Source organism: Nannospalax galili, unplaced genomic scaffold (genome assembly GCF_000622305.1).
Source record: "Nannospalax galili isolate Female #2095 unplaced genomic scaffold, S.galili_v1.0 scaffold259, whole genome shotgun sequence".
In the NCBI taxonomy this organism is placed as follows: Eukaryota; Metazoa; Chordata; class Mammalia; order Rodentia; family Spalacidae; genus Nannospalax; species Nannospalax galili.
Genome location: NW_008344750.1, coordinates 337,740 through 351,903, shown reverse-complemented (window position 1 = coordinate 351,903; position 14,164 = coordinate 337,740). Strand labels below are relative to the sequence as shown.

Here is a 14,164-nt window from a genome sequence, read left to right as displayed (position 1 = left end):
TCCAGCCATAAAGAAGAATGAAGTCATTATGTTGTTTTCAGGAAAATGAATATAATTGTGATAATCATATTAAGTGACTGAGATTAGTCACCAAAAGACGAACATCATGTTTTTCTCGTTTGTGGATTGTAGACTTTATATAGATACATGAAATCATGCATGTATATGTATGCCATGAAAGTAGAAGAAAAATTGTCTAGGGGGCAAAGGGAGCTGACAGGAGGGATGTGGATGAATTTAAAAAAAAAAATGAAACCCAATTTCTTGTACAACAAATACTGAGCCAGGCGTGGTGGTGCACGCCTTTAATCCCAGCACTTGGGAGGCAGAGGCAGACAGATCTCTGTGAGTTCAAGGCCAGCCTGGTCTACATAGTGAATTCCAGGATAGCTGGGGCTACAGGAAGACCCTGTCTCAAGAAGACCAAAAAAAAAAAAAAAATCACTGAAAATTCTCTGGTGAAAAGCGGTTGTGTCTGAAAAAAGTTTAGGAAGTCCTGGTGTATAAAAATCAAAGACCTAATAGAAAGCATAGAAGAAAAATGCATCTAATTTTACAGTAGGTCTTCGGCTTCAGATGTTAAAAGGACTCCCCATTGGCCCTGGGGGACTCTCAGCTTTGCACTGCTTTGGTTCATGGGGATGTGCAGGTCACCTCTTGTTCATTTCTCCTGCTCTGTCCTCTGTCATCGTCCCTTGCTGTCCGTGCTCCAGTCACGTGGAATCACACTCAGTTCCTCGCATGTACTACACAATATGTCAATCTGGAATTTTCTATACATTTTCTTCTGCTCAAGAAGTGGGGAACCCACTACAAAGGCTTTTTCCTTTCATCTTTAACTGCATTTATTCTCTTACCTTAAAATATTGAATCACATAACAGAATGATCTGTTTGCATATTCCTTAGGTGTTCACAACCATACACACAGCATGATCATGTATATACATGCAATAATATCAACAGATGTTGTCATCATTGTTTTACCTATTCATTTTTGGATCTACCTATACTTCCCTATTTCCTTCATTCTGTGTTTCTTGCTGATATCTTATTCTGGTGGTCAATTTTCTGTCTTTCTGAAGAAGAGCCTTTAGAATTTTCTTCATACCAGACTTCTGTTAGGAAAATCTGTGTTTTTGTTTGTATGAATAATATCCACTTTGTGTTATTTTGTGATTTTTTTATTTTATTGAGACAATTTACAAACAGTGACACTCACATGCCTTGACTATACAGTTAATGAATTTTTACAAATACATGTACCTCTATGGCCCAGTCAACACAACATTTCTGTTCCCGCAGAAAGATTTCATGCTGCTTCCTGGTCAGTATCTCCAAACCTTCTGATTACTGTCATTTTAGGTTGTTTTTGAGTGATTTATAACCTTATATAAATGGAATCACATTTTTTACATAGGACTTGGAATTTATCCATATTGTTTTTTTACATTCTGTGTATATACCTCAATCTATTTATTCATTCATTTGCCTATTGACAACCATTTAATTTGTTTCTTGTAGGCTACTTTGAGTTTGTAGTCTCTAACATAGGCCCCTAACGATCTCCGATCCCTTGTCTCCATGTTCATGTGTAAACTCTTCCCTTGAGTGTGAGCCAGACTGATTTGTTTTCAAAGGACAGATGATGGCAAGTATTTTTGAACTCCACAAATACTGCAATGATCATCTTTATATGTAGATTTCTATAGATGATTCTATTTCTAGAGGCGAGGTTGGCTGGGGCCCTAGGGCTCCAGCCTCTGTCCCATTCTGCCTGGGCTGCAGGAAATGATCGTATCTTAAAACTTAGTATTGTTTTACCTTGTGGGTTTTAGACTTATTAGGGATCAGTTACCCTTTTCTTCTTGTCTGTCTCTCTGTTTAGAATGGGAGTATCTATTTTATGCCTACCCCGCTATTTTGTGTTTTGGAAGCAGACAACTTGTTTGATTTCAAAGACTCACAAAAAGGGGGTTGCTTTAGATGAATCATGCCTCGAATCTCTCTCTGATCTAATTCAGATGAGCAAGGACCTACATTTTTTGAGTTTTTGACTTTTGACTTGATCTGCAAAGAAATTAAGACCTTTGGTGTTACCAGAATGGAATGAATGTATTTTGAATGTCAGAGGGATTTGAATTTTGAGGATTGAGGTAGAATTCTATATTTGAACTGATTCCTCAGTGTTCATATACTGAAAACCTAATCCCCAGTGTCAGTGCAGAGAGGTGGGACTTCTAAGAGGTGAGCAGGTCATGAGGGCTTGTCCCTCAGGAATGAATTAGTGTCATTACAGGAGTAATTCATTCTCCTTCCCCTTCTGTTTCAGGCTTTCTTGACCATCCATCTTCTTCCACAGAATGATGTAGCAAACAGGTCCTCCCCAGATGCCGACTCTTCAAATTTGGCCTTCTTCATTTGAAGAATTACAAAACAACAACAACAATAACAACAAAACAAAAGCCATTCTTCATCATTCCCAATCTTTGGTATTCTGTTATAGTAGCATAAAATAGACCAACACAGTGGTGGTTTCCAGGTGTTCAGGGATAAAAAGAATAGATGCTGGTCAAAAAGTAGAGACTTTCAGCTGTAAGATGAATATATTCTGGAGATATAATGCATAATATTGTGCCTATGGTTAATAGTGATGTTTGTATATTTGAAATTTACCAAGAGAGTAGATAACAGTGTTTCCTCCATATATAACCCAAAAGGGCCACTATGTCAGGTTGTGGATGTGTCAATTAACTTGATTGTGGTAATCCCTTTACAGTATATACACATACCAAATCATAACATTGTATTCTTTAAGCATATAAAATTTTAGTTTGCTAATTATGCCTTAATAAATATAGCAAAAAGATTTATGTGTATGCGTGTATTGCCTGCATGTATGTAAATGCACCCATGCTGTGCAATGCTTGCAGAGGTCAGAAGAGGGTGTTGAATTCCCTGGAATTGGAGTTACAGACAGTTGTAGCCGACATGTGGGTGCTGGGATTCGAACCTGGGTCCTCTGCAAGAGCCAGGTTCCATCTGGCTGAACCATCTCTTCAGTCCCATCAGTTTATAAACTTTAAGCTCTGTTTATTTATATGGAAGAACAACAAAAACAAAAAATGAAGCCTGAAGTCATCTTATTAGATAAAATTACCAACTACTAATGTCCCTAAAAAACGAAAAGGCACGTACAACAAACTGCAAAATGAAAATGCATAAAATTAGCTTTTGCTTAACCAATATTTTTGTGGATGCAAGAGTTCAGGCAAAATAGGCATAGAAAAAAACTGCCACGGCCATGAGGAGGATGGCATTGACGTCCACTACATTTTTCCAGAAGGGTTTCTCTGATGTGTCTGTGAGTTTCTTCTCCAGGACTTCCAACTCCTCCTTAGTCAGTTTGGGTCCTGCCTTTTGCAAACCACAGAATGAGTCATAAAACTTTTTGAGACATCCTCGAGGTTTCTCAGGGTGATCTGGAACAAAGAGAGAAAAATAATCACTAAAGATGAGAAATAGAAATTCTTGTCAATGTTGTTTAGATATCTGTGAATAATGATTACTATCCTTATTGCTAAATATTTCCTGAGAAAATATTTATAAAGTTGACTGTATAAAAGCTGAAAAAGTCCAATAAACTAAATAAAAACAAATGACAAAACAGAGGAGGGATTTGCCCACCATATCTCGGAGGCATTAATATCCTTAATAGACAATGAATTTCTAAAAATGGAGAAGAAAAGGCCATTTAGAGCTCCATTTAAATATATTATAGAGATAATAAATTTAATAAAAGGAAAATGGTTCTTAAGCTCACTGATAAAAGATATTTAATTAAAAAAAAAAACAAGATACCAGTTATCAACCATCAATGTCCAAATCCAAATAATGTACTATGTCAGAGTCTTCATGAAAATATCCTAGGGAGCTTGGTGTATGTGGGGAAAAGTGAAGGAGCATCCCTTATACAATGGAGAGTGTACTGGAGAGAATAGTAGTAAGAAATAAGGTTGGAGAAGAGTTGGGGCTAGATGCTTAATCACAACATACAAAGATGGAACACTCAACATGTAACTGAGTGTCATCTTAGTAATTGACACATAGTATCATGGACAGATAATGCATAGACAGAAAGATGTACAGGTAGGTAGGACGCATTTCATATTCAACAAGTTACTGGGAAGGTAAAATTGTACACGTTTAGTTTGTTATAAAAATAATAGTGTTTTCAGAAGTTGGATTTAGTTGCATTAAAAAAAATCCTCAAGGCTGGGCATGGTGGCACATGCCTTTTATCCCAGCACTCAGAAGGCAGAGGCAGGTAGATCTCTGGGAGTTCGAGGCCAGTCTGGTCTCCACAGTGAATCCAGGCCAGCTGGGGCTATAGGGAGACCCTTGTCTCAAAAAGACCAAAAAAAAAAAAAAAAAAAAAAAAACCAACCCCCCACAACCTAAGGGGGGGGGAAAAAAAAAAAAAAAAAAAAAAAAAAAAAAAAAAAAAAAAAAAAAAAAAAAAAAAAAAAAAAAAAAAAAACCAACCCCCCCGCAAAAAACATCACTAAGCCATGCTATGAAAACCCAACCGTAAGTCAGACATTACCTTCTTCACTACCATCACCAGCTTCTTCCTGCCTTTTATCCTCTGCATCTAAATCGATTCTTTCCTCTTCACTGTTCCGAAGAGTCCAGCACAGGCGATACAGCTAACCGGGGACCATAGGGGAGAACGTAGTGAAAGGTGTTTGCAAAAACTGAACAGTTTTGTTTTAAATTGACACATAGTATTTATACAAGTTTGTGGAATACGAGGTAATTCTTTGATACACATATGTACCACGCAATTATCAAGTGATGGAAATTAGCATTTCCGTTTCCTTAAACATTTCCCTTTATTTTGTACTTGGAGCCTTCAAACCCCTCTATTTCCTTATAAAACACACAATACATTCTTGTGAACTATATTCACCTCACTGCTGTAAAAGAAGGTGGAGGCTATTTCTCTGGTAAGTCTACCTTTGAACTGGTTGTCCGACCTCTTTTTCTCTCCCTGTGGCCTTCCTTTCCTATGAATGACTAGGGGTTATCACTGTCACTTGAAATATCTTAAGTTCTATTTCTGGATTCATTATGTTTACACAGAATCTATGTACTAGCCTTAAATTCCAATTGCAGTTATACACCCCTTTCCTATCCCATATCCAAACTTCTGTCCACTATACCTTTTTAAAAACTTTTGTTTTGTTTGGGTTTTTGATACAGGATGTTTAACTTCTTCTAAACCTAACAGTTCAATGATTCCATTGGCTTGGGATTAGTTGAAGTTGCAACTATAAAACCTGAAAAAGATTTATTTTTATTATTTTAAATTACGTGTATGTGTGTTTGCATGTGGGTTTGTGCACATGAATACAGGTGCCCACAGAGGCCAGAGGGGGCAGATCCCTTTGGAGCTGGAGTTACAGGTGGTTGTTAGCCACCCTATATGGGTGCTGGGACCCTAACTCTAGGCCTCACAGGATGAGTAAATGCTCTTGATCACTGAGCTCTCTCTCCAGCCCTCCTACGCAATGTTTGAAGGCAAATAACGCCTAGCTTATACATCACTCACATGTACATCAGGAATGGGTTTTGTTAAGAAGGAAACTCCCAGGATAACCAACGCAGACACAGAAAAGAGAATGATGGCGTAATATAGATAGTGCACTCCACAGATAATCTTGGGACAGTCACTGGCAGCCAGGCAACTCCCTGTCCCATAGGAAAACTCTGTGATTATACGGATAAGGCCCATCACAAGCCCAACCATCAGACCCCAGAATGCTCCCTGTAAAACAAAAACCAAGAACACAATCAGACAGTTTAGGAAATATGAGAAACTTTCAAGAAAGTCAGAACTACTTACTACCGTCTTCTCAGTTAAGTACCAACACACAAGGACAACAAAACAGGGAAAATTTCAAACATAGATGTCATCAATGGAGTGCTGATCTCTGTGTTCCTGAAATACCATCACAATCTTGATTCTCCAATTCCGGGACTCTGACTCTTGGGTCAAGACTGACCCAAACTGAAGATTTTCCTGACTTTTCTTTCATAGTTAGCTTAAAAGCTTGTTCTTTCTTTTATAGAATAAATAAAATTATGATTCATGTTACACAATTTGAAGAACTGATATTAGGTAGTTTAGAGGGTTCTATTAAGCCATTGGCAACTGAGAGAATTTATTTTCTTTGAGAAACTGCTGGTGGTTAGAAACATGTGTATTTTTTCCCCTGTTCAGCATGTTATGTTTTAGAAACACTTAGACAAGGAGATTCAGAGTATGAGCCTTGAAAGAAAGAAAAGTGGGTTTGAATCATAAGAAACGAAGCCCCAAGTGAAAGCACATAGATGCTAATGCTCTGCACCCACCCCTTACCTGAAAATCATCATAATAAAGGAAACACACAGAACACTTAAAGATTAGACATTCAAAACAAAAAGATCAGTTATTTCCATCATAATAGCAATTAACATTTTAAATTTTTACTTGATTTCCAAAAAGTATTTTAATATATTATTTCATTTAATCCTCACAGTAATCCCACAAAGTAGCCTATTATTATTATCTTCACTGAACAGAGTGATGTTATTTACATCGCTATATTATTAGAAGTTGGAGTCTTGACTGAACTTTGACAAGTCTGCCTTCTAAACTAGTGCCCCCCAGCCCTGTGCCATGCACATAATGTTTTGTAATGCAAAGAGTGCACTATGAGAGGACAGTACAAATGTAGTCAGGATCCAGACTGATGGTGACCACAACAGACACCGAGACAGACCTTGAGCTGCACACACCAAGTACAAGAACGCATTCTGTGATTCCAGTGAAGGAAGCAAAATGTTCTCACCTAACCCTAGAAAAACCTCCCAGTGTTCACTTACTTGTTCATTGACTCTTTTACAGAAGATGGCAAGTAGAAAGACAGCTGCAATAGGAGGCCCAAGGTAGCTAGAGACTGCTTCTGTATAATGGATCAGTTGTCCCCCTTGAGATACCTCGACTATTGGCACCCACAAGATGCTGGTCACAATTAACACAGTTACAAATAGCCTGTGAGAAAACAAAATAATTCAGATATTAAACAACACTATCCTAGGCACCTTCACTGTGCTCCTGAATTTATTCTTGGGCCATTCGTTCATATTCAAAATGAAATGAAGCTCCTTGACCCCATATGGGCCCATGCTACGCTATCTAATCATCTGTTGTTAGTGCAATGCCAACAGTGCTTGGCTATACCTGCCATAAAAGCTTCATCAAAGATTAAATGCTCCCTCATAAAAACAGTTGAATGTCAGCTACTGATCAATAGTTCTCTGAGGCAATGTACTTGCTATATGAATCGGAAATGAATACTATATTAGTTTTATTAATCACCAATCATTTGTACGATAAACTCCAATTTTCATCTTTTTTTTAGCTAGAGGGAAACTAAGTTAGTTTGCATAGGTAAGAATTAAAATAGCCTCTATCTATCCTAGAATGCTGGATGAATTGACAAGAAATATAACCTGCATATTTTACTGTTTCATTACGCCAGCAGACAGAAAGGATTAATTATAATATTGAGTAGTGGTAAAAAAATCTATGGAAGATCCTGGGGTCCATCAAAGATGGGCTCTTCAGTTTTCTGAACTGCAGCAGCTTCTGTGTTTGCTGTTATTGTGTGTGTGTGTGTGTGTGTGTGTGTGTGTGTGTGTGAATAAATGAACAATTTACCAAACTACACACAAGCCCATCATCTGCTATCACCTGAAGCAATTGTCATGGTGGTGGGGTACCAGAAACAAGGCTTTGGGTAGGAGACTTAAATGTCTCATTTAAACTTCACAAAATCTCTGCAAGCTGGCTATAATTAGATGATAAACCATGAAAGCCTTGGTAAATGATCCAATCACAGTAAACAAAGGTCCAATAAATCACATGTATGGTTACTGTTGCTATCCTCACTGGAAAGAAAGTCATGTGCTGCTCCAGCTCACACAGTTGCTTTTTATCACATACAGTTATGGCTCCAGTAGCCCTGTGTGCCCTGCCTTTTGCATTTTCTTGCTCCCATGTGTCAACCTCACCCTTTGTCAGCAGAAATGCCATCCACGTGAATGACAACAGAAGGTTCTTTCTCCAGAGCCTTGAGAGTCGCTGTACCCCTTCATTTAGAACTTTGCTCAAATACACTCTCCTCAGGAAGATTTCCTGAGAGCTTGTTGCTGCTGTCTTTTAGTTCTGATTTATTTTATTTCTGACACTTCTCTTCATACGCTATAACCTGCATTTATTATCTATCTTCTTCACAAAGATATGACTTACAAAAAGCAGGAATTTTAAAAATGTATATTTTCCCATACTTGTATTTTAAGAGATTGGATCAGAGAGAAAGGACAGCCATCAATTTGTCATTGAGACATAAGGAGGATTTGTGTCCAAGATCATGTACTAAATAGTGGGATCACTATATATTGAGACACGTGAATATCAGCCAGCCCAGAAAAAAATGTGCCTTAGCACTCTCCCTGTCCTACAGCATTTACCCAGAGTCAGGATCTGGGCCAAGTTGAGGCCTTTTGGGTTTCCACTCCCAAGTGTTTAATTTAATAAAGCTATTGTTGGTGTCACAAGCAAAGAAAACTCTTTAAGTAGGTGGTCGGTTTCTCTTGATACCAACTTCACAAAACTGCTGGCCTTCAAAGCCTGGTCTTCCTAGGTGCTGGATTTCTTAGCACCATATGAGAATGCTTCCATGCTAAAACCACAGTGAGAAAGCTCCAGAAAAAGGGGAGATGCCACATCCAGGGGAAGATGCTCATTTCTCTTCTAACTGTGGCTCATCATTTACCTGAAGTGACAAGTCACAAGTAAATGACGACACATTTTTAGGATTGAAAATGTTCTTTGAATATATTGCCCATATTGATAAGTATAAAGGAACAGTGATGGATCCAATATCCTACCACTATGTCCACATTTAGAGTTAATAACATCAGTCTAACTTTTTCTAAGTCATAATCAATTTCTCTTCTTTCAAGACTTTTCCTACATTCCATTGTAATCAGAACCACCAAGTTTGAAAAGGCCACGAATGAAGGCTATTTCATAGTAATGTAATTGACAGTAATTAATATAAGTTCACGTGTACTAAGAGACATGGTGCAAAGCAATATGACCATGGATAACAGAGCAGATACATTCTGATAAGGTAGGAGTGTCTCACAGCAAGAAGCAAACTGTACATAGCAACATGACTGAATGCCACTAAAATAACATGGGCAAAAGAAGCCATGTATCCAGGAATCCACATTGAGTTACTGTATTTATTAGAGTCTGAAGCTGGAAGACTAAATCAAAAACATAAGAAGTCATAGTGATGCTGGGTGTGGTGATGCATACCTCTAATCTCAGCACTTGGGAGGCAGAGGCAGGTGGAGCTCTGTGAGGCTGAGGCCAGCCTGGTCGGCATAATGAGTTTCAGGCAAGCTGGAACTACAGGGAGATCCTGTCTCCAAAAAAGCCAAAATAAACAAACAAACAAACAAATAAATAAATAAAAGCATAAGAAGTCATAGTGGTTAACTTTGAGAAGACAGGGACCAAGTGGAGATTTTGGGTGCTCATGGTTTCTACTTACTACGTGTCCAGCAGTTACATATGTGCTCCTTTTGTGACATGTCACTGAGCTGTATAGTTACATTCTATACATCTATAAGTACTAACAATCTTTAATTCAGTTTACAAAACACTATGACAATATTGGATGTACTTGAACATAATGAAGAGGAAAAAGGAATCCTTCTTACCTACTGTTCCTGCTTATCTCTTTGTATCTCATTGCCTTCAAGGCCCCAAGGTGGACATAACTTTCTAAGCAACTTCATGACCCAGGCCCTTCCCCAAGTCTGTCCCTTTCTCATATGGCCCAATTCTTAATGGATGTAATTGATAATCTCATCTGTGGTAGTGTGTGGATGATTTAATTCATCATCCCCTTCATATGCTATTCATGGAAACTTCTAAAGATGAAGCATCAAGAATACCAGGTGGGAATTTGCAACAATATGATTAGAGGAGGTTGTGTGAGGAAAGGTCAAAAAAAAAAAAAAACCAAAACCATCAGAGGGGCTTAAAATCTGAGAAACTAACTATGTCATTTCAAAGTATGGCCTCCGTTTTTACATATGTAAAGAGCTAAGTTGTATTAAACTGTCCCTATGTCCCTTTCCTCACTGTAGAACGCTATGATTGTTTTCACAGAGATAGATATGAGTACTTTGGTTCACCTCTACCTCTTCCTCTCTCTACCGAGCTCTAGAGACCAAGGCCCCCTCACCGTCCAGCTATCAGGAGCTCTCTCTCAGATGCTTTCTTCCGCATCTTGGTGTAGAGATCCATAGTGAAGAGAGTGCTGGCACTATTGAAGACGGAGGTCAGAGAGCTCACAAGAGAGGCCACCATGACCGACAGCATCAGGCCTCGCAGTCCTGGGGCCAGGAGAGGGGCAAGTACTGGTTAGAGGCGGCATGTCATGTTCTATGAGGGCCAAGCTAAAAACAGGGAACTGTTCAAAGACAATGGAGTCATCTGGAATATTGATTATTTGATGCACCTATCAACCATGCACATCAGGAGTAGAGTTTCCTGCATTTTTTCAGGTGATCTGATAATCATGCAATATGGAATGTAATCTCAAATATAAACTTAGAGGACATCTTCTAGAACCTAATTTTAAAGGAGAGGAAACCATGTTACATCATCTTTCTTTGTAGAGATCTCTTCACTACCCAAAGATTTACAGAGGAAACCTACTTAGAGGTTCTGTTGAAGTTTCTGGAGAGAGAAAAGTCAAGAGCTTTGAAGCATCACCAGGACCTCATGCTCCAGTTCCCCCTTGGCTGTACATCTCCTAGAACAGAGGATGGGGGGGTATATGGTGTCATGCCTATGTGTCATGTCCCTTTATTCTGAAAATGTTCATGGCTGTCAGGGTAGAGAAATGGCCACAAGAGTGTTAGCAGATGCTTTTACCCGGTTGCTACTGAGCTCTTTATACCGTGTTCTGCTTCAATTCACCAAGTCACTTCCTGCCATCCTAATAATTTACTTATGTCATATGTGAGATTTATTTTATATTTCATGAAACTGGCTTGTGAGTTTCAAAGAGTGAAGAAATTTATTTTTGCTACTTCATCAATGTCTTGGGGCACCCAAGCTACTCATCTGTCTATAGAAAGCAATATAGTTAGCCTTGAGTTCTCCGAATACATAAGCCTGTAGCTAAACAATGCTTTTATTAGCAAAGGGACCATTCAAATGTTCTTAATTTACTTGAAAGAGTCTTGACCCTGAAAGGGTAAAGATTCTTCTAATGGAAACTTTATCTGGCCTATCTCTGGAATGTCTAGACTCAGCATACGACTGGCAACGTATGGAAGGTACCCAAGAAAGGTCTATGAACAAGACTGAATTAATGGAGGTAATAATTGCTAAGGATTATACCACAACCCTTTCTGTGCCCATCTATAGACCAAGTATTGAGGCTCTGTAAGCCTAGGCATTTACTTACCCATAGGCATCAGTTTCAGCACCAATGCTGGGTAGGCATAGTTAGTGCAGCCAATGTCAACACCACACTGCTTTACACACTCAGAAGGCACAATACAGGCCACCAAATCTGGGGAGATATGTGGAGGTGAGCTCAGTGAGCTGGACTCTGGCAGGTAGAGTTCATAACCATTGGACAAACAGATAAGGTATAAGACCCATGGGTGGAGGAAAGACACCTAGAAACAGAGGTTCTTTTTAAATTTTATGTCAAGTATCTGGTACCATTTTTATCCAGAATATTGCCTCCTAATTGTTTCATTCTCATGGTTTCTGATGCATTGACCTACTAGGTGGGAATCTCCCTTAAATATGACCCAACCAGAACTTTAGAGCATTGTAGGAAGATGATCCATTTTCCAGAAAGTAGAACAAATATAAATTCTCCTACAACACAGAACTACAGAGACAGCATCATCATCATCATCATCATCATCATCTGATGTTTTCACCTTACATCTACCAAGCAGTATCACTTGCTCTGCTCAATTATTGTGATTCTCCATGAGGAATGATACTTCACCTTTGGGACAGTTGTAGAATACCTTGATGATTTATGTTCTGAAAAAATTATTCTACATTTATTATTTACTTTATGTCTGTATGTGTAGGGTTCTACACATATGTGGAGGTCAAAGGACAGCTTATAGGAGGGAGCCTGTTCTCTTTTTCTACATTATGGGTCCTGGGACTTGAACTCAGGCTGTCAGGCTTGGTGGCAAGTGCCTTTACTCACTGAGCCATCTCACTGGCCCACGATGTCTGTTTTTGCTGAAACAGTATTATGATGCATAATAGGGAAAGATGATGTTTACCTAGAATAATATCATCTCAACTCATCAACGTCTTTGTAATAATTCCTTTAAAATCATTTTCAATAGAATAATATATTTATATGTTAGGTCCATTATGATAAATGTCAAGGTATTTTTATGGTTTTCTTTTCATGTTTAAACACTCTTAGCATTTATCCAAGTTTTGAATTAGTATTCCATTTTTGGTATACAACAATGTGGCTATTCCCCATTTGTTAGGTGTTTTTGATTCTTTACTGTTCTAGGCAACACTTAAGATGCCAGGGAAATAAACAGATGCTCCATAGAGAAGCATTGGTGGATTCAGTGTTACCTGACATTCTCAGTTCTGTTTCTTTCTCTTTTCATAATAAAGTTGATTTTTAAGAAAAAATTGAAAGCGCAGTTATCCTCAGCTGACTAAATTAATGTATCCCCAAAAACTTAATTCCAAGGCAGAGGAAATCTATTCAACTATACCTGTTTCAGGGAACCAAGAAACTGGTCCATCTTGTACACCTATTCAGACTCAGTCTCAACAGCTTACCCAAGTCGTACTTGCCAAATTCTGCCTGCAGTGCCCCGGTACCATATTCTCTACACTTCCTGAAAACAGGACTTGCCGTTTCAAATGTCTTCAAGGAGACAAGCAGAGCCCCTAAAGGGACCAGGGAACGCCCTGTACATGCTGCTTCCTCAACTTGTAATAGCTTTGCTATTTTATCAGGGTTCTATTATAGCTTTAAAAATCCTTGTAAGAATTCAAGCATAAAATAGAGGAGAAGTGTGTGTGTAGCTTGCCTGTGTACAGGATGCGGCTGATCATCCCTGGCATCACCATGAAGAATATGGGCAGCAGCTTCAGGTAGCCACACACTATGCAGGCAGCCTTCACATGAGACATGTTCTTGCCACATAAGCAGCGCTGTACAATAACCTGTCAGGAAAACACAACATTCTAGTGAAACAATCAAAAATGACATCAAACATGTCTTTGAGGGTTTAATGTTGTGATAAGAAATGACAGGGTTGGTAGAAATGCCTGGGCTTTGGAGTAAGATTGGGATTTGAATTACTACTTATCTTGTGTACCGTTTGATCTCATCCCTAAAGTAGGATTCTCTCTCTCAGGACATTCAGAGTAATGTAAGACCCTTGGTATGTGGAAGACAATATATATTAGCTACAGTAAAATATGTTTAGAGCATATTGGGGACATGGCTCAGTGGGTAAGGCACTTGCTGTGCAGGGATAAGGGCCCGAGTGTGGATCCACAGAAACCATGTGAAACTGGGCACAGTAGCAGGCATGTGTGATCCAAGTGTTCCTATGGCAAAATAGGAGACAGACGGGGAAGCCCTGGAAATTTGCTGGCCAGTTGGCATGTAAGAGGCAGTGAACAAGAGACCATGTTTCAAACGAGGTGGAATGCACAGACAGACACCACAAAGCATGAGCTCATGCACACTCATTCACAAAACCATGTGAAACTGGGCACAGTAGCAGGCATGTGTGATCCAAGTGTTCCTATGGCAAAATAGGAGACAGACGGGGAAGCCCTGGAAATTTGCTGGCCAGTTGGCATGTAAGAGGCAGTGAACAAGAGACCATGTTTCAAACGAGGTGGAATGCACAGACAGACACCACAAAGCATGAGCTCATGCACACTCATTCACAAACATGCATACATGTGAAGAGGGGAGAGAGAGAGAGAGAGAGAGAGAGAGA

At 39.0% G+C, this 14,164-nt stretch overlaps 1 protein-coding gene across 1 annotated transcript in view; it reads right to left on the bottom strand.

Moving 5' to 3' along the window:
• Positions 1-3,265: 3,265 nt before the first annotated feature.
• The window catches only part of Slc5a4 (solute carrier family 5 member 4), a 43,920-nt gene continuing 33,021 nt past the window's right edge, over positions 3,266-14,164 (bottom strand). The window contains exons 9-15 of the mRNA XM_008840988.1: positions 13,238-13,373; positions 11,605-11,712; positions 10,372-10,522; positions 6,929-7,097; positions 5,613-5,828; positions 4,605-4,707; positions 3,266-3,480 (exon numbers count right to left, since the gene is read on the bottom strand). Of these exons, the coding sequence (XP_008839210.1) occupies positions 3,266-3,480; positions 4,605-4,707; positions 5,613-5,828; positions 6,929-7,097; positions 10,372-10,522; positions 11,605-11,712; positions 13,238-13,373 (1,098 nt within the window). The remainder of the gene's footprint in view (positions 3,481-4,604; positions 4,708-5,612; positions 5,829-6,928; positions 7,098-10,371; positions 10,523-11,604; positions 11,713-13,237; positions 13,374-14,164) is intronic.